This window comes from Leptodactylus fuscus, chromosome 2 (assembly GCF_031893055.1).
Source record: "Leptodactylus fuscus isolate aLepFus1 chromosome 2, aLepFus1.hap2, whole genome shotgun sequence".
NCBI classification, from domain to species: domain Eukaryota; kingdom Metazoa; phylum Chordata; class Amphibia; order Anura; family Leptodactylidae; genus Leptodactylus; species Leptodactylus fuscus.
The window spans coordinates 134,408,765-134,433,472 of record NC_134266.1 but is presented as its reverse complement, the minus strand read 5'-3'; the positions used below and the strand labels follow the sequence as shown (position 1 = coordinate 134,433,472).

The 24,708-nt window shown below is 42.7% G+C and overlaps 1 protein-coding gene across 2 annotated transcripts in view; it reads right to left on the bottom strand.

The window, feature by feature from the left end:
* NFYC (nuclear transcription factor Y subunit gamma) overlaps positions 1-23,192 on the bottom strand; it is a 42,025-nt gene extending 18,833 nt beyond the window's left edge. The window contains exons 1-2 of one of the 2 annotated variants that reach the window (XM_075264703.1): positions 22,963-23,192; positions 3,193-3,302 (exon numbers count right to left, since the gene is read on the bottom strand). In XM_075264703.1, coding sequence (XP_075120804.1) covers positions 3,193-3,294 — 102 coding nt within the window. In that variant the 5' untranslated portion in view covers positions 3,295-3,302; positions 22,963-23,192. Of the gene's footprint in view, positions 1-3,192; positions 3,303-10,275; positions 10,729-22,962 lie in introns of those variants that run through there. The other variant, XM_075264704.1, reaches the window with a different exon arrangement.
* Positions 23,193-24,708: the final 1,516 nt, after the last annotated feature.

The following is a 24,708-nucleotide window of genomic DNA, read 5'->3' as shown; positions in this document are numbered from 1 at the left end:
TCCCCCCCCCCCCCCCTTAACCACTTCCCCAGACCAATTTTTGGTCCAGGACCAGACACTTTCAGGTTTTTTTGTATGTGTGGTTTTGAGGGCTATAACATTTTTATCATTTGCGTTAGTCAACTAATTTCTCTGTCTTTTTTCAATGACATACAGAACTTTCTTTTTTTTTTTTAGATTTTTGTTTCTGCATTTTTTTTATATCTGGGAAAATAAACAAAAGAGGAGGGAAATGTGTGTTTTCACTTTTCATTTGTTTTATTTAATAGCACAAAGTGCTACTAAAAACTTTACAAAAAACAGTTTTTCCTCCATTACGGTAATTTTTATTTTGTATGTCGTCATCGGGGTGGGACTAGAACCTGTAATAAGGGCATGCTATTGGCATATTTTTTTATTTTTTTTTTTAAATGTAGATTGTGAGTCCCACATAGAGCTCACAATGTACATTTTTCCCTATCAGTATGTCTTTGGAATATGGGATGGAAATCCATGCAAACACGGGAAGAACATACAAACTCCTTGTAGATGGTTTTATGCCCTTGACGGGATTTGAACACCAGGACTCCAGCGCTGCAAGGCTGCAGTGCTAACCACTGAGCCACCGTGTGGCCCCTTTTTTGTTATTTTACTTTTCTACTTTTTTTTTTTCTTTTTTACATTGTCCCCCATAAGGTCATTATAAGCCTTTGGGGACATCTGATCACTTTTTCGTCAATAACTATAAAGCTGATATGGGTCCTGTAGGACCCAGCAGCTCTAACAGACTGATTCCTAGCAGATCACGTGACAGCATAATACGGTGTGCAGGGGCTACGATGAGGCATAATACTGTGTGCAGGGGCCACTATGGGGCATTATAGTGTTTGCAAAAATGTGAGGGTGGGGGATGGGTTGGTTGGTCGAGGACTTTGGCGTCGGGGGGGGGGGGGGGCATGTTGAAAGTTCGCCACAGGGCTCCGCCATTCCTAGTTACGCCACTGGGCTGTCCATAAAAAGTTAAGGAGGACCTTTCATGTCTTTCACCACTGACAGAAGGGGGAACTTACAGCCTAGCCTCATTGCTGGGCTGTGGGGAGCGTTGACGCTAACGTACTAAATTCAGCTTTCTAGTGGTATTAGTACCACACATTGTTGAGGAAATAAACACCTAGAAAACAAGCATATGAAGAACTTCTCCTTGTGGTACAGTAGCAACATAGGAGTATAATTAACCCCTTGCCACTAAGCGACATACTATTATGTCATGCTGAGCGTATAGATAAAGAGGACCTTTCATGGTTTGGGGCAAAGGCAGTTCTATATACTCCTGGAAAGCCGACTGTACACTCAATTCAGCGCACTGTCGGTCACTGTTGCTCAATCTGTGCCCCGGGTAAAGAGCTATCGGTGCCGATACTGTAGCTCTTTATAGTCAGAAGGGCGTTCCTGTCACTCTGTCAGGAACGTCCTTCTGCACAGCAGCGCCTATAGCGCTGTACTGTGTGCGCGGGGAGGAACGCCCCCTCCCTCTGCTCACAGTCCTCGTCCATAGACGAGTATTATCAGGAGGGGAGGGGGCGTTCCTCCACATTCACACAGTGCAGCACGATAGGCACTGCTTTGAAGAAGGACATTCCTGACAGAGTGTCAGGAACACCCTTCTGACTGTAAAGAGCTACGGTACCAGCACCGATAGCTCTTTACCCGGGGCACAGATCGGGAAAGCCGACAGTGCAATGAATTCAGCGCACTGTCGGCTTTCCAGCAGTATATAGAACTGCCTGTGCCCCAAACCATGAAAGGTCCTCTTTAAGGCTCAGCGCTGCAATAGAATGAGGCTTTTATGCCACAGGCAATGGAGTTGTGCATGCAGCATGACTTCAGGGAGGGCTACATAGTGTGAGAGAAGGCAGAGGAATCATGGAAACTGTAGTTTGTTCACAGATTCACCGCATGAAAATAACCGTGATATAGGGAACAGCAAGTAAAATAAAGCCAAGAAAAAACTGCACAAGGGAACAGCGATTTTACTTTTAGCACTGCTGTGGATATATCTGCAGATAAATGGGTTATCCAGCTTCCAAAAAATTAGCAACTGTTAGTTCAAGGAGAAATAAGTATACATTAAAAAAGGCAAGTTGAGAGTTGACAAATCCTCTTAAAAAGGCTGGTATGTAATGCTACAAAAGAAGGTGCTGCAGCCTAGTCATAGCTTCCAACAAGTGACTGCTGAAAGTCTCACAGGCTTAGCCAGTCTGAAGAGCTCCACTTTGGATTTGTTGGGCTGCCTTCATTAGACAATCCCTTCAACAATTCATTATATACTTTTGCCTAGCACAGGGCCCAGATTTACAGTTAGTCAGTCCAAACGTCTGACATTTTAGTTTACATTGCCTTATAAATCAGCTTACATCGAGGCAGAATTATACAGACATTTTGCTACATGGGGGCAAGGCGGTTGTTCAGGGGTTAGCACTGCAGCCTTGCAGCGCTGGAGTCCTGGGTTCAAATCCTGCCAGGAACAACATCTGCAAAGAGTTTGTATGTTCTCCCGTGTTTACATGGATTTCCTCCCATACTCCAAAGACATACTGATAGGAAAAAAAAAATGACACTGTGAGCCCTATATAAGGCTCACAATCCACATAAAAAAGACATTTTGCTGCATGGTGGCACATTTATAGGGGTTGTCCCATCTCAAGGATCCTATCTATACTGGTAACTTACGTAAATTTAAGTCTTTTCCTAAATCTATTGCTTTAGAAATTCTGCTTTTTTGCCTGCTATGTGACCTTATTCCTCCCATTGTTTACACAGCATTGCTATAACCATGGACCTGTGAGATAGGACAAGTGACCTCACTTAGTGCTGGCAGAACAATCATCTCAGCTAATTGCAGTTTGTTGATAAAGGGGAATCTGTTATCTCTCTATGTAAACACACAGATAAAACTGAGCCCCTTCTGTACAAGCATGTGCATATTATCTGATCTGCATAAGTAGTGTGATACCTCAGCAGGATAGGGTAGGGGGAAGAAATACAGGAAGTGAGAAAAGACTGAAGGCAGACAGCTGAAACAATAGATGGGAAAGCCCCAATCACACCCACATGTCTAGCACGTGAGCAAATAATTGTGGTTATTAGCACAATGTGGTGCTGAAATGAAAGAGTACAACTTTATTTTCTCTTATTTTTGAGATAATCCCTTACCACTGTTAGATTTCGAATATCCTCCATCACCCTTGGCCAGAACGACTGTAAACTCTGCTGTGCATCACTGTTTGCTGCACCGAACCCCCCATCAGTAGACATGTTCAAACCTTAAAAGAAAAAGAGAAAATTTAACAAACAAAAAACCCACCACACATTTACTCAGAAAGATAACACAATCCAACATACAGAGAACGGCATTGCCAATGTGTAGATTTAATATCCTGCAATATCCAGTTCTGCAGCAGTGTGCATCACTGCAGTGTCCTACAGGGGGCCTAAAACAAAAAAACTCACTGAGGCCAGAGCTCCACCTGCATGACTGAGAAGAGAGGCTTAACAAGTATAGACCCGGAACCCTAGAAGAATAGTCAGAAGAGTACTTCTACCACGTGCCAACACTCAGAGGCAGACGAGCATAAAAGTGTGGCTTTCTATGGAATGTGTACGTCCATCAATGAATAACGCTACCTTAATGTTCAGTGGCAGCTGAAGCTTTATCTGCCCTGTAAATAGAGAGTACTCCTCCTCACTGCATAAGACAGCAAAGACTCAGATTTCAATGCATTAAAATTGAGAATTTTTTTTACTCTTTGTACCCAGGTCTGACTAATTGTGTACAAGATCTACATTGGCATATCGTCAAGGACACTATATGGCACTCTGTACCCAAGTAACACTGCTCACCGCTGCCTGCATGTGGCCACAAAAAGTGGTCACATTCTAAAAATATCCCAAATGTTCTCTTTCAAGTATTAACAATGCCTTTAAACAGCTCATGACATATGCCAGTGTACTTTCTGTTATGAATCATAGACAGCATGGAGCTAAATTTGGCTTCACACAAGTAGCTTTGGATTCTGCAGAATGGCAAGGGGTAAATCAAGGTCCAAACCACTAGCAGTGCAAAGCCATGACAATTTATACTGCTGACTACTGGTATAAAAAGAAAACTCCCTACACACCTCACAACGTAGTAAAGGAGAAGAATGCAATCATAGTAAGGGCCCGTTCACACAGAGTAAACGCACGTGTATTTTGGCAAAATATACGTGTAAAAATAAGACTCCCATTGACATATTTTTTTTTTTTACACGTCATTGAAGTCAATGGGAGTCTTATTTTTACACGTGTACTTTGCCAAAATACACACGCGTTTACTCCGTGTGAACGGGCCCTAATAGTAAAGACCTTTTCACACTTGCTGCTGTGGTATCATATGGGAATTCACCCAATGGCTACTCACAAATAGCTAAAGGGTTTCTCTGGGCGCAAAATACATTTTCAAAAACAGGTCTGTTAGTACTATTAATAGGTTAAGAATAGAGATGAGCGAGTACTGTTCGGATCAGCCGATCCGAACAACACGCTCCATAGAAAAGAATGGATGCACCTGGTACTTCCGCTTTGACGTCGGCCGGCCGCTTAACCCCCCGCGTACCGGCTACGTCCATTCATTTCTATGCGAGAGTGCTGTTCGGATCGGCTGATGAGAACAGTACTCGCTCATCTCTAGTTAAGAAGTACACCCAAAAACCTCTAGCAGTGTTTTGAGTGATTTTTGGAGCTCCTGGAATCCTCTACATCTTCCAATTTATACCCTACAACTCCCATTGGCCTAACACTAAGGCCCCATCCTCACAGAGTAATGCGTCACTCATTTAGACACATATACACGTGTCAATGTGGCGCTTCAAAACAGATCCCATTGATTTCAATGGGTGCCGGCATACGCTCATAACACATTGAAAACAATGGCAGGCTTTGTAATCCATTGATTTCAATGTGTTACGCACGTATGCCGGCACCCATTGAAGTCAATGGGATCTGTTTTGAAGCGCCGTGCTCTGACACGTGTATAAGTGTCTAAATGAGCGTCGCATTACTCCTTGAGAACGGAGCCTAACACAGCAATAGTGTCCACTATTTCCTTTTTTTTTTTTGCTTTTTGTTTCTGCTTTCTGAGCATGCAAAGAAATCATGGATAACTGTGAATTAGCTATAGACATTATTGTCAAAATATAATGGACACTTACCATCATAAGTCCATTATTTTGTATAGACAAGTCCTGTACCCCATGTTACGTCCGTTAAAATAATCGAACATGTGGTTTGGTGAAAACTGACACTAACAGACCAAATCCCACTGAAATCAATGGGATTTTTAATGGATTTATGATATACCCATATATACTCGAGTATAAGCCGACCCGAATATAAGCCGAGGCTCCTAATTTTACCACAAAAAACTGGGAAAACTTATTGACTCGAGTATAAAGCTGAGGGGGAAAATGCAGCAGCTGCTGGAAAATTTCAAAAATTAAAATGGTCGGAGTTTTTGGGTGCAGTAGATGCTGGGAAAGGGGAGGGGGTGTTTTGGTTGTCTGTCTGCCGCTTCCCTGAGCTTGAGGACTGCAATTTTTTACCCCCACTTGGAATTCAGTCTGGCTGACTATAGGGTATCTGCAGTGCTCCTATTAACCCCTTCCCGACAGAACAGGAGCACTACAGATCCACTATATTCAGTAGACCAGACACTTTCAGACACAGGGATACCTAATGTGTATGTGTTTCATAGTAATTTTCTACTTTTATATGTATTCTAGGGAGAGGAGGGATTTAGAACTTTTATTTATTTTATTTTTTAAAGCTTTTTTTTTTTCACCATTTTATGGCAGATTCTATACATTATTATTGTGGCTGGTCATAGACCAATAAAAAAAAAAAATATATATATATATATATATATATATATATATATATTTATTTTTTTTTTTTGCTTGACTTGAGTATAAGCTGAGGGGGGCTTTTTGCAGCACAGAAACTGTGCTGAAAAACTCGGCTTGTACTCGAGTATATACAGTATGTTAGTGTCTGTTAACATTTTGTAATGTATTGTAGCAACGGACACTACCAATAGTAGTCTGTGCACACATGTCAGAATGGTTAAACTTTACAGCTGCTGTACTTTGTACGACAACGGTGGGAAATCTGAAATATTCTATTAGGCTTGTTTGTAGTAACCATGGAGATGTATAGCTTGTGCTCTACACATAAAACTGAAAAGAACTATAGTAAGAGTAAAAATGCATTGCGCTTTTGCTTTATTTTTTTTTATTGTTTTTTTTATTCCTGTACTAAAATCCACAGGCAACAATGTAAGTTTTTCTAAAACTTACCTTTTCCGCATTTGCTTTTTGTGGAAGAAATTAAAAATATTTCACCCTCTTAAAAAAAAATAAAAAAAATGCCGCATGTCTAAAATATGGGGCCTTAGGCTCGGTTCACATCTGCGTCTGGGGATTCAGTTTCCCTCTCCACAATTTTCACACGGAAACCACACAGACCCCATTATAGTCTAGGTGTCAGCGGGTTTCTTAAGGTAACCGCTTTTTTTATGCAGATTAGATTTCTGAATGCAAATATGAACCTACCCAGTTAAAATCTAAATTTTGTAGTTTTGTTTAGTACTAATATATTCTTCATTCCCTATCCGTATGTCTTTAGAATGTGGGAAGAAACCAACGCAAACAGGTAGAGCATACAAACTCCTTGCAAAGGTTGTTCTTTGTCGCATACAAACCTATTTTGCAAGTGAACAGTGCTGACCACTGAGCCATTATGCTCAGTTTTAAAGCCCACCACCACATTTGGTATTCTGGATGAATAGTCCCACTACTCACATCTTTTTGCGAAAAAGGCTTACGCTGGATGGCTCCCCCCCACCCCCCATCAAGGTGGAGGAAGCTGGTGAATTCTATTATCTCATATAATAAAATAGTATTCAAGGGCAGAGGTTGCCCTCAAAAATTCCAAAAGGTTTGGGGCTCTGTGTGTAACTCACATCTGACTATACACAGCCCCATCCTTTCTTACTGCCCTGAACACCTTTATTGCCTAGATGCGGGTGAGAAACCTTTGGCCTTTGCGTACTATACTTTCCACTTTATCCATTGGATCTTCCTACGATTATGACACAGGGGTTGGACTGAAGTATATATTTGTATATGCTCTCGCCCTCTACAGGTCATATTAACATAATGCTAGTTTCAGCTCACTAGCCAGGGCTTTCTACTGGATAACTTTTGCTTAATATTTATTTCAACTACAGATTACACAGCACTGTTTTGGTTCTTTGCTGTATTTTGTCTGGTTCTTTTTACAACTCCCAGACTATGGTCTTTTGTTATTTCGTATTAAGTACTCTTGTTGTGTAATATGTTGTACAATTTTTCAACAGTTAAAAAAAAATAAATGAAAACCCCACTGAGAGCTCGTTCACATCTTCGCCCCGTCTCCATTCATACAGGTTTCCGTTTCCTGCCTGAAACTGGGCAGGAGGCGGAAACCTGCAGGCAATTTTCAAACATGGGTTTGAAAATTGTCCGGCCGTGAGCACCGGTGAGCGTTTTGAGGTCTCCGCGGCGAAACAGTTTTTTTTTGGTTTTTTTTTACCAGACACAAAGTCGGACATGTGTCCGGTTAAGTTGGACTTTGTGTCCAGTTTAAAAAAAAAACGGTTTCGCCGCGGAGACCTCAAAACGTTCAACAACGCTCACGGCCGGACTCGGTCCAACAGGTTTCCGTCTGCCGGCTGAAGACGGAAACCTGACTACAGACACATGGTTAGAAAACCCTCCTGTCTTGATCAGTTGATAATAGACAGGACTATGAGTGCAGGGACTTTTTACAGTCTTGGACAATTTCCTTTATTGTAGCTGGGTTATAAGGCAGGGACGCTACCTGGATGAGAAGATGCAGAGCTCTAAAGTTGGAGTCAGTTTTGGGTAGAGATGGGAAAATGTTATACTGCAGATTCAAAATAAAGTCTTAGTTACTTCGACTACACAATTATTCATATTGCAGAGTCACTTTGATGTATAGCCATGTTTCAAAAGAATTCGGTAACTAAGGCTAGGTTCACACCTGCGCCTGTATTCCGTTCAGGGTTTCCGTTCTTGAAAGCACTTAAATGCAGAGATTTCTCAGCTTTTTTCGGAAGGAAACCCAGCAGACCCCATTATAATCTATGGATCTTAGCAGGTAACCGCTTTTTAAGCGGGTTAGCCTTCCCTTTTTTTTTTGGTCTCCAAGCAGTCCCAAAGAACAGAAAGTTGAAAGCTAGTGTGAACATAGTGTAACTTTTTTTTGTAAATTAAAGGAGCTTTGTAGTTTAACTATGGCTGTCATATGAAGTATGGCTATATATGAAGGAGATGAAGTCTGAACAGGAGTCAAGTCAAGTTGGAGAAAGGAGTCTGTTTGGCCTACCAAGTCCACAGCCTTGATTTTGAAGGAGTTGGTAAGTTTTTCCAACGCTACATCCCTGCTTCAGAGATCATATCCAAATTGCAAGTATTTGGATGCCAGCAGTACTTTTATTTCCCTACTATGGTTATTCAATAGGTCACTTATAGCCTTCCACTTTCCACCAAAGGATAGTCTCGCACCCCCCCCCCCACCACCACCACCCACAGAAGTCAGCTGATGGAGAAATAATATTAAAGTTCTACCGTAGCATTCACACACATTTTAGCACACAGTGGACATTACAACAGTCATACATGTACAGACACTGGGTGATGGATAAATCTTTCTAGAAAGATCACTCCTTGATCCCCTGTCAGAAAGACATCAGTCCAATAATGGTAGCAATGGCTGGCTAAACCAGGCTACTTTTCACATTTCACTCTGGTTGAACGCATCCACTTTTGTCTAATGTGTACAGTCACCTTAGAGCTCACAGTTAGAATGCACATACTTGTTAATGAAAGGTTACATATTTTCAAGGACACCACTAATTATGTCTTTATGGCCGTCTTGGAGATATAATTGTTACAAGTACAGCACCATCTATAGTAAAGCATTAGCCATTAGATTAGATATATTTTACACACTAGCCTTATACACCAAGATCATTGTCAAATAACCAATCTGCCTCCCCCAATGTTCATGTCCAACTAGTTGTCCCGTCTGGTATTCTAATTTGCACCTGCAATATCTTAGGTGGCGGGCTATAAAGAAAAAAATAAAATTAGAAGTAATTTTAGATATAGTAGACCTCCTTACCAGGTTTATCTATACACTGACACATTTGAGGCTACAGACTGATCCTTTTGCACACTTGGTGTACTACACAAAAGTTTGTCCTTGATGCTCCCAACTCTAAAGCAGCAGCAATTCAAGGTCATCCCAAATGAAAGAGGCCTGACATGGAGAAGAGCAAGAGAACTGCACCAGAAAATACTAATATACTCCAAACATCATGGTAGTCCCTGCACAAATGACACAAACCTCTGCATGAAAGACAAATCTCTTAACGGCAATGCCGTGTCTGGGCTGCACATTCCAATGACCTTCATACCGTATGAGAAAAACTCCAGTATAAAAGCTAAGCTCTAGTAACAACTATGAAGCTCACTTGTCTAGGTTGGAGCTGGGGTTACCATTACACATGTGCAAGAATGTGCCGTGTCTAGGGACTGTTATGGATACAAGGTATGCAAACAGACTGCTTACCTGCAAGATACAAGGGCATATTGGGGTGGGGTGGGGGGATAAATTCCTTGCCGTACACAAATTAAATGTGATGTATATATCGTGAAAAAGTAATGCCTTATAGTTGGGTGGAGGGGATCCCATTATAAAATAAAAGTTATGTCAGCTAGGAAATGTAATACTAAGTAACAGCTGTTCATAGCAGCGACGAAGTATGAGGAATACATTCCAGGTAAGGGACAACATACCTCTAACTGAGCTAGGTTATGTCAAATGACCTTTCTTCCATTGTGCCCTGCTGTATACCTGTAATGGTGTATGACACATCTACACATCCAGAAGACAAGCAGTTTATAGCTCTAGTGCATTCTATACTGTCTCTTATCACGGCTTATCAATAACACAAGAGGAAAGCGAGGCATCTACACTTCACTGTGCAAGAGGTGCAGCAGAAGGTATGCCTGGAATGTAAGGGGCCATTTTCTTAGACACTACAAACTTGAATTCCTCAAAGAAAAAGGAAAAATAATAAATTCTACTTTACCAGGGCACAAGAAGAAGAAAAAAAAATGTGTGAAAACTTACCAGAGCAATCTGCAGCAGTTCAGGAAATTCACATTTCATGAGGCCAGAGCCAAGCACTTACATTTTTTCCCCCTTCAGCTTCACTCTCACTAGCCCTCCCCCTCTCGGGAAAGAAAAAGAGCGCAGAAGAAAGGACAAAGGCATGAGGACAAGCAAGGAAGAGACAGTGGCATATCCATCCAAAGGCCAAACACAGTCTGCTTTTCTTGCAAACTCCTCGCCATTTTTCTTTGTCTTTCAGCTGACCCCTGTCTAAAGGAAAAACTCCCAAGTCTCCAATGAAAAATCCTGCAGCCTCCTTCCACTTTAACAGTCAAAGGCATTCAATCTAACTTGCTACATGACACCAACACCCGCCTCTCCTCTGATCCCATTTGCTCCAGCTTGTTATTGCAGGGCACTGCTCTCCGTCTATTGGCGGCTGGCATGATCAGTCAGCTCTACTGTAACACTTCCTGTTTAAAGTTACCTTGAGACAAGCAGGGGTCAGACCAAGTGACTTTAAAGAACGGAGTACATTCATTAAAATCTATGTGACATTCAATGCAGCATTGTTCTCTGCCACTCACCAGCCGACGTTTCTATTGCCAGCTTCCTCCATGTCACAGGGGAACAGCTTGCATCAACAACTTGTTTATACACTCAAAATACAAAGCCATTTACTTTACATTTGTCATCTGGACCTCAAAATATAAATAGGTGTGATGTATATATATATATATATATATATATATATATATATATATATATATATATATATATATATATATATACACACACACACACACTGCTACATTTGTGAGAAAAACAAAGCACAGAGTTATATAGCTGAAGCAAAGCTTCATACAAAGCCAACAAAAGTTTATAAGATTCAAAGGAAAATAACTGAATGAAAAATGGTTTCCCAAATCTATTCCAAACAGGAATAAAAATAAATAAATAAAAGCAATTATATGACATTTGTATGTGGTAGTAGGGATGCTGCATGAAGACACTGAGTGTTGTTCTTAAGACTGGCATTATGTACACCTGCCTTGATATTCCTGGCACTGCTTGGAGGAGGCAGCAAACCCATTATTCACAATTTTAGGCTAGGTTCACATCTGTGCTAGAGTCTCAGAAACTGCCAGAAATCAGTAGAGAGAAAAGTCCTATACGGAGGACTTCTCTCTGCCAGTTTCATCATAAAAAGAGCAAGACACCCAAGGAACATTATAGTCTATGGGGTCTGCCGGTAACTACTGTTCTAGCAGTCTGACTCTAGGTTGTTGGGGTCCCCAGCAGAAGAGGACGATGTTAACCAGGCAGAGATGTGAATCTAGTCTTGCATAAGGGGAGGGGAGAAAATATCCCCCAGTGTTTACAGATCTTGTCCCCTAGAACTGTATTCTCAAAGTAGCTTTGAATGCTTTTATTATTGGGGTTGCCCAAGAAAAGAAAAAAACATGGCTGCTGCTTTTTTTTTCATAAGCAGTAAAGATCCACTAATTCAGTAAATAGACTTCCCGTAAAAGTAAATATGCACCCAAACTAGGCAATAGTATGCAATAATAATAACAATAGTATACTATAATTTAAAAAAACAAAACATTTATTTTGAAGGCAGAATCATAGTTGAAACGTGTACGGGGTAGCCTTACAGGTTAGACTGTGGACAGTGCCAGTCAGCAAACTGTGTCCCTTGTTTATGTGGAAGTTCACACATATTGAGGGGGTAAGAAGGTAGAGTGAAGAGCTCTCATACCAGGGGTAGACATCAAAGTTGCTGCAATTAGTTTCTACTTTAAAAACCATAAAAAAAATTTATATATATTTATATATATATATATATATATATATATATATATATATATATATATATATACACACACACACACCCAATACACATTAGGATAGGTAGTGTTGGCCTATCAATTTCTCTGGACCATCAGAAGTCCAGAACAAAGAACAGGAAGACCGCTGTAATAGTAGTTACACATGGAGCCGTAACCGCATTGACTAAGAGACCGTTTTAAAATTAAAGGCTGTGCGTGCAGCTGATTTCAGGTGGACATCGCAATGGAGTCTGCAATGAATGCGAATGGTATCACCAAGGAGGTGTCAAGTCTGAGATGGCAGGTTCAGCCACCAGAATTGGTGGGTTTGGCTGACATACATCTAATGTTTATGCTTTAGAACAAGAAACGACCATTTATACTATGGACACAAAGCTTATTTTACTCTCATAAATCCTCAAAATGGAAAAATCTACAGTAGTGACGAGCAAAATACTGTAAAGAGTAGTAGCAGCCCATACATCTTGTGAGACTATAGTTATCCATCAGTCAATGCTTACTAAAGATGTTGAAATATTTATCCATTACACAATCAATGAATTCAGCGCACTGTCGGCTTTCCCGTTCTGTGTCCCCGGTGAAGAGCTATCAGTGCCGATACCTTAGCTCTTCACCGTCAGAAGTGCGTTTCTGACAGTAAGACAGGAACACCCTTCCTCACAGCAGTGTCTATAGCGTTGTACTGTGAGAGCAGGGTGGAACGCCTCCCTCCCCTCCTGATAGTGCTTGTCCATAAATGAGGACAAGGGGGGGGATGTTCCTCACAGCTCAGCATCATCGCTGGGCGGTAAGGAACGCTCCCTCTCACAGTATAGCGCAACAGATGCTGCTGTCAGGAAGGGAGATTTTGACTGACTGTCAGAAACGCCCTTCCGACAGTGAAGAGCCACGGTACCGGCACTGATATCTCTTCACTGGGGCCACAGAACGGGAAAACAGATAGGGCACTGAATTCAGCGTACTGTCAGCTTTCTAGCGGTGTATTACACTGCATGTGCCCCAGGAGGTGACAGGTCCTCTTTAATCATTTCAATGCAATCTGGCAGTGGAACACTGAACAATGGCCATGCACGAATAGACAATATAATCAGAAAGAGGAAGAGAAGCTTTAACTTAAGGGGCGTTCACCGAGTGTCCAGTGTATTCCACCGGGTTTCCGTCCTCAGCTCCAGTGGACTGGACAGGGGTCGGTCAACTTTAAAACCTATTCACATGAATGGGTTTTTAAAGGTGACCGCTGGTGTCCGCCTTTTTTTTTTTTTTTTTTTTTTTAGCCGGACACAAAGTCCTGCATGTCCAACTTTGTGACCAGCTAAAAGAAAAAAAAAAACAAAAACACACACACACTGTTTCCCCACAGACCGGGCACCGGCAGTCACCTTTACAAACCCATTCAAGTGAATGGCTTGTAAAGCTGACTGCTGGGTTTCCTTCCCTGTCCAGTTTTACCGGGAATGAGGACGTAAACCCGGCAAAATGCACAGACCGGACACTGAGCGCAAATGTGAGCGAACCCTCAAGCTAAACAGTAATGTAACCATTTTTACACTATTGTGTCAGGGGGTATTTGGTAAACATTTTTGAAATACACATTATCCTATCTAACTTCCTTATTTATTATAAAACAGACTATAACATTCTCCCTAGAAACGCTTCAATAGCTAATACTAGTGAATGTCCTTGTAAATATGCAGAGGCGGGGGGGATGGCCACTTCAAATGGCTTCACAGGTTTATAACACTTAGAAATCCTCAGCTTTCATATGCTGCCAAGATTAAAGTACCAGCTATAATAGAACCTTGTGATATACACTCACCGGCCACTTTATTAGGTACACCATGCTAGTAACGGGTTGGACCCCTTTTGCCTTCAGAACTGCCTCAATTCTTCGTGGCATAGATTCAACAAGGTGCTGGAAGCATTCCTCAGAGATTTTGGTCCATATTGACATGATGGCATCACACAGTTGCCGCAGATTTGTCGGCTGCACATCCATGATGCGAATCTCCCGTTCCACCACATCCCAAAGATGCTCTATTGGATTGAGATCTGGTGACTGTGGAGGCCATTGGAGTACAGTGAAGTCATTGTCATGTTCAAGAAACCAGTCTGAGATGATTCCAGCTTTATGACATGGCATTGCATTATCCTGCTGAAAGTAGCCATCAGATGTTGGGTACATTGTGGTCATAAAGGGATGGACATGGTCAGCAACAATACTCAGGTAGGCTTTGGCGTTGCAACGATGCTCAATTGGTACCAAGGGGCCCAAAGAGTGCCAAGAAAATATTCCCCACACCATGACACCACCACCACCAGCCTGAACCGTTGATACAAAGCAGGATGGATCCATGCTTTCATGTTGTTGACGCCAAATTCTGACCCTACCATCCGAATGTCGCAGCAGAAATCGAGACTCATCAGACCAGGCAACGTTTTTCCAATCTTCAATTGTCCAATTTCGATGAGCTTGTGCAAATTGTAGCCTCAGTTTCCTGTTCTTAGCTGAAAGGAGTGGCACCCGGTGTGGTCTTCTGCTGCTGTAGCCCATCTGCCTCAAAGTTCGACGTACTGTGCGTTCAGAGATGCTCTTCTGGCTACCTTGGTTGTAACGGGTGGCTATTTGAGTCACTGTTGCCTTTCTATCAGCTCGAACCAGTCTGGCCATTCTCCTCTGACCTCTGGCATCAACAACGCATTTCCGCCCACAGAACTGCCGCTCACTGGATGTTTTTTCTTTTTTGGACCATTCTCTGTAAACCCTAGAGATGGTTGTGCGTGAAAATCCCAGTAGATCAGCAGTTTCTGAAATACTCAGACCAGCCCTTCTGGCACCAACAACCATGCCACGTTCAAAGGCACTCAAATCACCTTTCTTCCCCATACTGATGCTCGGTTTGAACTGCAGGAGATTGTCTTGACCATGTCTACATGCCTAAATGCACTGAGTTGCCGCCATGTATTTGGCTGATTAGAAATTAAGTGTTAACGAGCAGTTGGACAGGTGTACCTAATAAAGTGGCCGGTGAGTGTAATTAGTTAAACACAAATAGGAATTTAGCCTTAATATGAAGCAGTTCATTGCTTCATATAAAATCATGTTCCTGGCTGTGTTTCTCAGGTTCTGTTATAGCTAGTACTTCATTCTTGACAGCATATCATTCTTCTAGGTGCTATAAAACCAGAGATGCAGCCATTTGACATGACCATGGTCCTTTGGCAAATGCTTCTGCATTGTGTACAGGTGTATAACAGTCTCCGTGACATTTTACAATGATTTAAATGGACATCGGGTGCGTTCTTTTACTGTCCGTGTCTGCCCTTAACTGTCCGTTCACAAAGATGTCCGACTTTTCAAGCAGACAGCAAAACCCGACGTAGGTTTTTGCTGTTCGCTTGAAAAGTCGGACATCTTTGGGAACGGACACTTAAGGACACCCACGGACTGTAAAACAACGCACCCGATGTCCATTTAAATCAACGCAAAATGTCACGGACACAGCTAGTGTCTGATGCTAATGTCCGCAGAAGATTTTGAATGGACACTAGCAGCGGACACTAGCTGTTGGACACCGACGGTAGTGTGAATGCCGCCTAAGACAAACTGTTTTATTAGGGTTACGTTCTGAGTTTTTTTGCAGGTGGATTTTGAAGCGGAATCTGCCTCAAAATCCACCTGCAAAAAAAGGCTCCCATTCATTTCAATGGGAGTCAATTTTTCCCGCTAGCGGAAAAAAGCAGCAACATGCCCCATCTTCCCCTGGATTCCGCAGCTGACTCAGCCGTGGTGTCAGCGGCTCGAGACTCGCTCCTGATTAGGCCCATTCATTTGGGCCTAATCAGGAGCGGGATTCCGCAGAGAACTCACATGGCAGAAAAGGTTTCCACTGTGTGAACAGGTATTTTCAGGTAACTATTGACGTTGAGTCCAACCGATCACATTAGGAGTCCATCTGAATTCAACAGCAGGAAGGAGTATTAACACTGCTGCACCATACTATATGGGACTCACCAAGAAAGCCAAATACTGGTTCAAAGTTCTCTCAACAGCATAGTCAGATTCATAATAGCATAGGAGTCAGTGGAACTTCAATTTACCATGGATGAACTAGGTCTGGATACAGTTTTCGTCATTAAAAAACTTACCGCATATTAGAGAGAAGAACAAAGCTGATCATAATGGCCACATGGCTTCTGAGAGCTGTCTAGTACTGTAAAATGTAGTGACAATTTTGTTGAGGTAAATGCTATACTGTGTGCCATTTTCTCAGGCTAGGTTCATACCTGACCCCAGTCTCTGCCGGGGGATTCTGTTCCCCATTTCGCTTTAAAAATGCAGAGGAAAGTCCTGCAAGCAGCGATTTTCTTTCCGCATTTTCCGGCCCATTTTGGGAGGAAACCTGACAGCCCCATTATAGACTATGTGGTCTGCGGGTTTCACAATCTCCACCAAGTGTGTAAATTCAGCACGGAAAAGTGCTCAAGACTATTAGGGAAGCTATTACACTGCACAACCAACCATGGTACTCTACGGCTTTACCAGAGTTTATTCATGAAAAAGATGAAATTCAGGAGATCGAGAGGAGTTTTAAAAGGATTCTACCACTAAGCCAACATTTTTTCTAATTACCACGTCGGAATAGCCTTAAGAAAGGCTATTGTCTCTTACCTTTAGACGTGGTCTCCCGGTTTTAACGTGTATGCAATTGAGTTTTCTCGCAGCAATGAGGGCGGGCCCCAGCGCTCAAACGGCAATGGGGGCATCTCCACTGATGCCCGAGAGCTCACTCCAGCGACGCATCCATCTTCAGCTGCAACCCCGCCTCTTCTGTCTTCCGTCTTGGTCCAACCTCCGATGCCTGCGCAGTACGCTCCTGTATTGAACTACAAGAGCTCTTGTAAAAAAAATGTTGGTTTAGTGGTAGAATCCCTTTAATACTTTCTTGAAGAAATGTTGTAGGGTTTTTATTTCCCTATTTTAATCCAAGGGAAAAGTGAATTCAAAAAAGAAAATGAAAGCGAAATTAAGTCACACTTTGTTGGATATGCTTCTGGCTTTGAAAAAAGAAAAACTGCAATGGTATTTTTCCCAACACACATTTATCATGCAGTGTGTGCCCTTTTTGTGGCATGCATATGGCAGATTATCCAGAGTGGAATTCCAATAGGTTCTAGTACAAATAAAGCACAAACCACATGAGGCAGCCACTGAATGGCACCACGTCTGGACTTCACATGAAATGACAGATCTCCATGCAGCTCTTAGAAGTCTTAGCGCTATCTGCTACCCAGTGAGCAATTCTTTGTGGGGTAGACAAGGTCAGTGTCGGATCAGGACACTAAAAGTTGCACTGATCATACAGTGTACACGAGATCATATTAGACTACAACCAATGCACAATACCCCATGTAACAATTCAGACTGTAAATAAGGTCTGGCATTGGATGGCAGCTCTATATATAGCACTCTTCTCACGGCTATCATTGTAGACAAAGCTCAGCACTACACACTCCATTGCTGTAATGAGAACAAGCCCTAAAGGATAAAGCAGACCAGATATGTACAAATACAAGCTAGTCCAGCAAAATCTGTGTCATGTACAAGTGACTCACCAGCTTTCATATATCTACAGACTGTAAATCCAACATCACAATCAAGTGAGGAAGACTTCAACTTTCTCTTCAGTACTGAATGAAACGGTCACACTCTTTTCTGCATATGACCAGTTTCCAACAGAATATAGGAAGCCGGTTCACTCTCAGTCAGTGGATTCAAAAGGAATGGGAAATAGAAATTAAGAATTTATATTTCCTGTTGGATCAGCTTCAGACAGAGGGAAAAAAAAAAGCCAGCTAACCCAACAAATACAATTCTTATACACACCAGAAAGCAACCGAAACAGTTCTCGCCGAACCAGCAAGGTGTCGAGTCCAAAGCATCAGGAGACACTCAGAATAAAATGCATATAATATTATATAAATTTGATGTACCGTACATACTCGAGTATAAGCCGAATTTTTCAGTACAGTTTTTGTGCTGAAAAAGCCCTCCTCGGCTTATACTTGAGTCAAGCAAAAAAAAAAAAAAAATAAATTTTTTTTTTTTCTTTTTTGGAAGGGGGGGGGGGGGTGTCTATGACTAGCATCAATAATAATGTATAGAATCTCCCATAAAATAGTGAAAAAAATAAGGCTTTAGAATTTTTTTTTTTTAAAAAAATTAAGTAAATAAAAGTTCTAAATCACTCCTTTCCCTAGAATACATATTAATGTAGAAAATGACTGTGAAACACATACACATTAGGTATCCCTGTGTCTGAAAGTGCCCGATGTACTGAATATAGGGTATCTGCAGTGCTCCTGTTCTGTCGGGAGGGGTTAATAGGAGCACTGCAGATACCCTATATTCAGCTGAATTCTAAGTGGGGGAAAAAACCCAGTCCTTAAGCTCAGGGAAGGGGCAGACAGACAACCAAAACACCCCCTCCCCTTCCCCAGCAACTACTGCACCCAAAAACTCCAATCATTTTAATTTTTGAAATTTTCCAGCAGCTGCTGCATTTTTTTTTACACGTGTAAAAATACACTTGTAAAAATGCGCCTGTAAAATGTCATTGAAGTCAATGGGAGTCTTAATTTTATACGTTTATTTTGCAAAAATACACGCGCATTTACTCAGTGTGAATGTGTTCACATGGAGGAATTTGCCACAGATTTGGGGGCAGATTCCATCTCCCATTGTTTTCAATGGGAGGCGGAGATTGCAGCAGGACACGGAAAAAAGCAGCAACTTGTTCAATCTTGTCATGGATTCCGTGGCTCGAGACGCCCTGAAGATTATGCCCATTTATCTCTGGCCTAATCAGCAACAGGATGCAGTGATGGAATGCTAATGCACTGCATCACCTTGTGGCTAGAGCGCGGCGAAAATTCCTCTTTATTTTCCTCTGTCTGAACTTACTCTAAAGGAACCCAAAGGAATAACAGTACATCTTACCTGAAGACGATCCATTATCTATACCAGACAGGGGTTAGAGGACACAGATGGGTTGCACCTTCTGCTTCAGATGTTATGTTAGTTGTAAGAAGAAGTGGCTGGCTGAGTTTCCCCCATAGCCAACTAGTAACCAGTCTGGTGCTCCCACTAAGAGAACCCAATAAAAAGTAAGTTGCCTGCCTGTCAGGAATTATCCAAACCCAAGAGACTGAACACACCAAAGGAATAACAGCACCAACCTCTGCCTCCAAGATGCACACCAAGCTACAATCTCCCATCCGTGATAATCTTAGCAATCTGTAGGCCTTTCCCAGAAGGAAATAAAAAAAACTTTAAAAAAAATCTAGACAGAGGCTGTCTGAACACAGCCACAGCAGAGTCTACAAAAAGCTGGGGCTTCATACCAAGACAGCAGGAGTTGCAGCAGAACCCAGAAGATGTGAGTAAAGCTAAAGGTCCCCATGTCAGAAAACCGCTTTAGGGGGTGTTCACACGGAGTAACGCTGCGCTGATTCTAGCACGATAACTCGCATAAGAATCAGCGCTGATAAAAAGACTCCCATTGATTTCAATGGGTTTCATTTTCCTTGCGGAACACATTGAAATCAATGTGTTAAAAAGCCTCCCAATGATTTCAATGTGTTCCATATGGAAAACGAAACCCATTGAAGTCAATAGGAATCTTTATGAGCGCTGATCCTTACGAGAGCTATCGTGCCAGAATCCGCACCACGTTACTCATGTCGGGTTTTGCCGTCCGCTTGAAAAGTCGGACATCTTTACAAACGGATAGTTAAGGACAGGCACGGAGTGCAAAAGAACGCATCCGATGTCTATTTAAATGAATGAAAAGTGACACGGACACAGCTAGTGTCCGCTCCTAATGTCTGTGAGAGATTTTGAACGGACACTAGCAGTGGACACTGCCTGTCTGACAATGACGGTAGTGTGAACGCTCCCTTATTGTTGCAAACTTTGCTGCTTTCTTGAGCCAGTCAGCAGTGTCTACAATAGGAATTGGAATTATGTAGGAAGCTCTTATACTTCACCTACTGCTCAATCCACTCCTGGCTTTGGCTAAAAAAAACCCCAAAAAAGCCACAGCATAAATCGGCAAGAAAAAAAATTATATAATAGTTCCGACTCAGACATGTTTGTAAGGTTCCACTTGCTTTCATTCAGATCAAACATTTTAATAACTGACATGAATAAAGTTACGTTAGTTATCCAGGTTGATGTGTGGGTTTGATTATTTTTCGATTAATCGCTGGGCGCTAAATGTAACTTGCATACAGAAAGATTAGCACCTCTTCTGCATTTACACTCCACTCCTAGTTTTGGCTTACACATTGAGGTAAAATACTGAGCACATAAGCACATATGTGGTGGTATTACCACATGGCAATGAGGCACAAGCATGGCTACAGTGTCAGGAAACCCTGTTCTCATATGGTGTGGTACCCAACAGGTATACCATTAACAATCATTTAGAAACAATGTGTGTGTGTGTGTGTGTGTGATTGATTCCTTACACTTGTACATCATCCAGTAGAGTGCTGCTAGCATCAAACTGACATTACAGATTGTGGCGGCCATTTCTGCATGCTACAGGCTTTCTATATTCAGAGGATGCTAATTCACTGTGACAGTTTGCAAGACTACACTGAAGCCCCTCACATGAACCAGAAGACAACATATTCCCAGTTCTGACTACTTCTCAAAAATTAGCATTTCGTCTTTAACCATTTACTAGTACCCTAGAAGAAAAGAGCAATTGTGCATTCTCTTCAGGATTTTAGACTCTTTTTTAAATGGTGTTATTTATTTATTTTTTTTAATCTCCAAAACACTGTATATATCTAGAAATTTAATTTTTTTTCTTCAAAAACAGAGTCGCACTTTTCCCCTCCTCCTATTGATTTCGATGAGTTTTTCCAAGGCAGAACCCACCTGAAGATAGGTCATGTTGCTTTTTTTTCCTGCGTTCAGGCAGATTCCGTCTTGAAAAACTCATTGAAATCAATGGAAGGCGAGAAAAAAAAAGTGGTGTTTTTTTTTTCCCCACCAAAACAAATAGGGCCCCCTTTCCATAGGCAGCAGAGATGAATGCTGATCTTGGCTGCCGGAGGTTATCAAGGAGATAATGGTCAAAACTACCATCGTGGTGCTACATCCTGGTACATCGCCCCTTAAAGAGAAAGTCTGGAATCAGTGTAACACTTACTTTTAGTAACCTGACCTGTGATCTCAGAACTGAGTAGTTAGAACTTCTCACCCTATATAAGGGTAAGTCCACACAGGGTTTTTTGGTCTGCCTCAGGTTCTGGACCAAAATACGGGTAGATGCGACTGCATGCCAGTGCAGTGCACCGGCATCCAGTCGCGCGCTCTGCTCCGGATTAGGCCCAAATGAATGAGCCTAATCGGGAGGGAGTGTCTTCAGGCAGATTTCGCGAGGCAAATCCACCTGAATGAGCATGTCGCTGCTTGTTCCGGGAGCCGGAACAAACGGCTCCTGGAAAAAAGAACTGACCGGCTCCCATTGATTTCAATTGGAGCAGTCTTTTTGTTCAGGACTTTGAGGCGGATACAGCCTCAAAATCCTGACCAAAAAACCCCGTGTGAACTTACCCTAAGGCCCCATGTAACATGCGGAAGCAAAAAAAAGTTGCAGGAAAACTGCAGCAGCAACAGATCACTTTTTTTCCCTGCAGTGCGTTTCACAGAAATTCCACAGAGAAAACTTTCTGCTTCCATTCTACCTATATGGAAATGCTGGCGGTTTCCTGAGGTAGAATTGACACATTGCTATTTCCAAAACCGCAGATTTTGGAAGCTGCAGCATTTCTTCGGCACATATTTTGCAATGCGTGGATGTCATTTGATAGAATCCCATCCACTTTGCAGTGACTGTAAAACGCCACGTGCGGCTCAACCTAAAGGACTCATATTGATGACTTAATATGTGATCATTGGAAGTCTGACACTTGCGATCCTCACTGATCAGCTGGCTGAAGAGGCCACAGCATTCAGGAGAGCGCTGTATCCACCTTACTGAATAAGAAGTGTATATTGTAAGGGCTGCGTTTGGTATTGCAGCTCAGCCACATTCATCCAACTGGTACTCGGCTTCTGTGACACATGACGATGATGATGATGAACGTGATATCAGCTCAGGTAAGTGGCTGCAGGGCTTTTGACTGCTGTGGCCTCAAACAGCAGAGGTCCTAGGTGTCAGTTTCCAAGTAATGACTTATGGATGGCCTATTCCATACTTATGTAATTTTGGGGTTGGAAGCACAGGAGTCAATGTAGCCCATCAGGTGCCAGAACAGTCACAGTCTGACTTCCATCTCCGGTTTCTCTGGTGTTACCATACTTCAGAGTACAGAGGTGAACAGTCTTATAGAGCTTACTACAGGAGGCAGCCATATATAGTCAGTGTTTGTATATGTTACATGGGGAAACAAGTCCAGTATGGACACATAGGAGTAATCCATATCCACACAAGCCCTGGCCATAGGCTTTCAGTACAGCACTGTTTTGGAGGAGGGGGCCCGGAGCAGGTCACGTCCACCTCTATACCCCCCTACTACACGGCAGTGCTCCGGGATTACCGGTATATTAGATAAGCGGCCGCCGAGCCCTGTTGTTCCCCCTCCTAAACAAGCTGATTTCCGGACTAAGCGACCAATCACACCGACCAGGCCGCGGCCTCCACCAATGAGCGGGCCCCGAGGCGGGGAGTGAGGCCTGTCACCGGTTCGTGCAGTAAAGTTCAGCCTTTGACTTTCTCTAGCACATCAGACGGTGTCGACCTCCCCCCTCGCCCTGAGCACAAAAGACACAACTCACCGTACGGCTCCCTCTCCGATGCACGGCACTCCTTCCGGCGCTGCAGCACTGGCGCTAAGGTCACTGGCTGGCACTCGGGTCACACCGCGGGATCTGTGCACGTGATTAAAAGAATTCCCTTAACCTCTTGATCGCGCTCCGGGAGACGAGGGGGAGGGGCCGGCGGGAACCGAAACAAGATGGCGGCGGCAGAAAGGCACATGCACGCCCCTTTAACCCCCCCCCCCTATTCGTTCTCGCTGCAATAGTTATGCGCATGCGCCCGACACACTAGACCCGCCTACCCCGAGTAGACGTGCTGACCAGTAAGAACTGAAGAAAAGGTCATTTACAGATGTGGACACTATCTCCATGGTAACTGGCCTGAAGTCGGAAAGTCCAGAAGAACCTTCTATCTACTTTACGACCTGCTGCTGTGTCTGAATATATGGTGTATTATATATAGCTATAGGCCGTACAGCTATCAAGTTGTGCTGTGCAGATGAATGTCTTGGTCATTGTTATCAGTAATTTCAGACCAAGTACAGGGTGGCTACAGCCATACACAGTTATAGCCATCTACTGAGAGCATGAAAATCTTTCAGGCAGAGATGGGACTGTAATGAAGGCGCCCCCTGTGTCTAGATGGTGGACAAAGGAACTGCCGGAGCTGTTTGTGCTTGTTGGTGGATCCTCTCTACTGGTGATCTGCCTGGATCATCCTGTTCACCGTGTGTGTCCTCACTTAACCACAGCCCCAATACCTCCTAACACCTAGGTCGGAACGGTCTAGACGACCATCACACGACCATCCTACTCCTCAGTCCAATGGTGTCCCCTCTCAAAGCCTGCCAACTGTGCAAAATGTCTTCAAGCGCATCACAGACATGTCAAGTAGTCACCGATCTGTGCACTACCCAAAAGTAGCCTCTGAGAGCCTTTTTATAGGGCAGTGTGAGAAGCACTTTTACACCCTTTTGTGGCAGCACCCAGTATCTGATCAGACCACACCTGTAAGCATTTTCATATCTGCCTGAGATATAACTGCAGATGAGTTTTGTAGCAATCTGGGGGCAGTATTTATTTTTTTTGTCAATGTGGGTACTTCAAATTCTGCCTGTAGCCACCACTAGGGGGAGCTTACTAAATACTGAGCTCAGTGAATGATCAGTATACAGTGAGCTCCCTCTAGTGGTGATTGCAAGAAGCCAGAATCAATATAATTTTTTACCTCTGTTTTATCTCAGACACAAGCCTGAAGGTTACAAGAATATTATAAATACTAATATTATAAATGTGAAAGTTTGTGTGTTTGTTTCTCAATCACGCAAAACCGGCTGTAACCTCAATTAAAATATAGGCTACTTTTTATGCCGATAAATGACAGTTTCATGATAGTTATGAATTTAGGTTCACATACTATATTTAACAGATCTTAGCAGCAGCCTTATCTCAGCCAGGGCCATCCAGCTATGCCTGTCTTATGTCTGCACAATAAGTCTGAAAACCAATGTATAAAGAAGCAGGCACAAGTCAATACCTAATGAAGCACACCCGGCGTTCAGAAGCCTGGGAAAGCTGGATGACATTCAATACAATACATGTTGTCATAGAGATCTCTTCAGCCACTAAATAGCACACTTGGTTTTGCAGCAATATGAAAGCACAGAAAGCTGGACAACCCTGTCATGGGAATTGGAACCTAGCTTTCCCAGACTCCCGAACAAGAAACCAACTACTATTTATACAGTTAGTATGGGATGTATA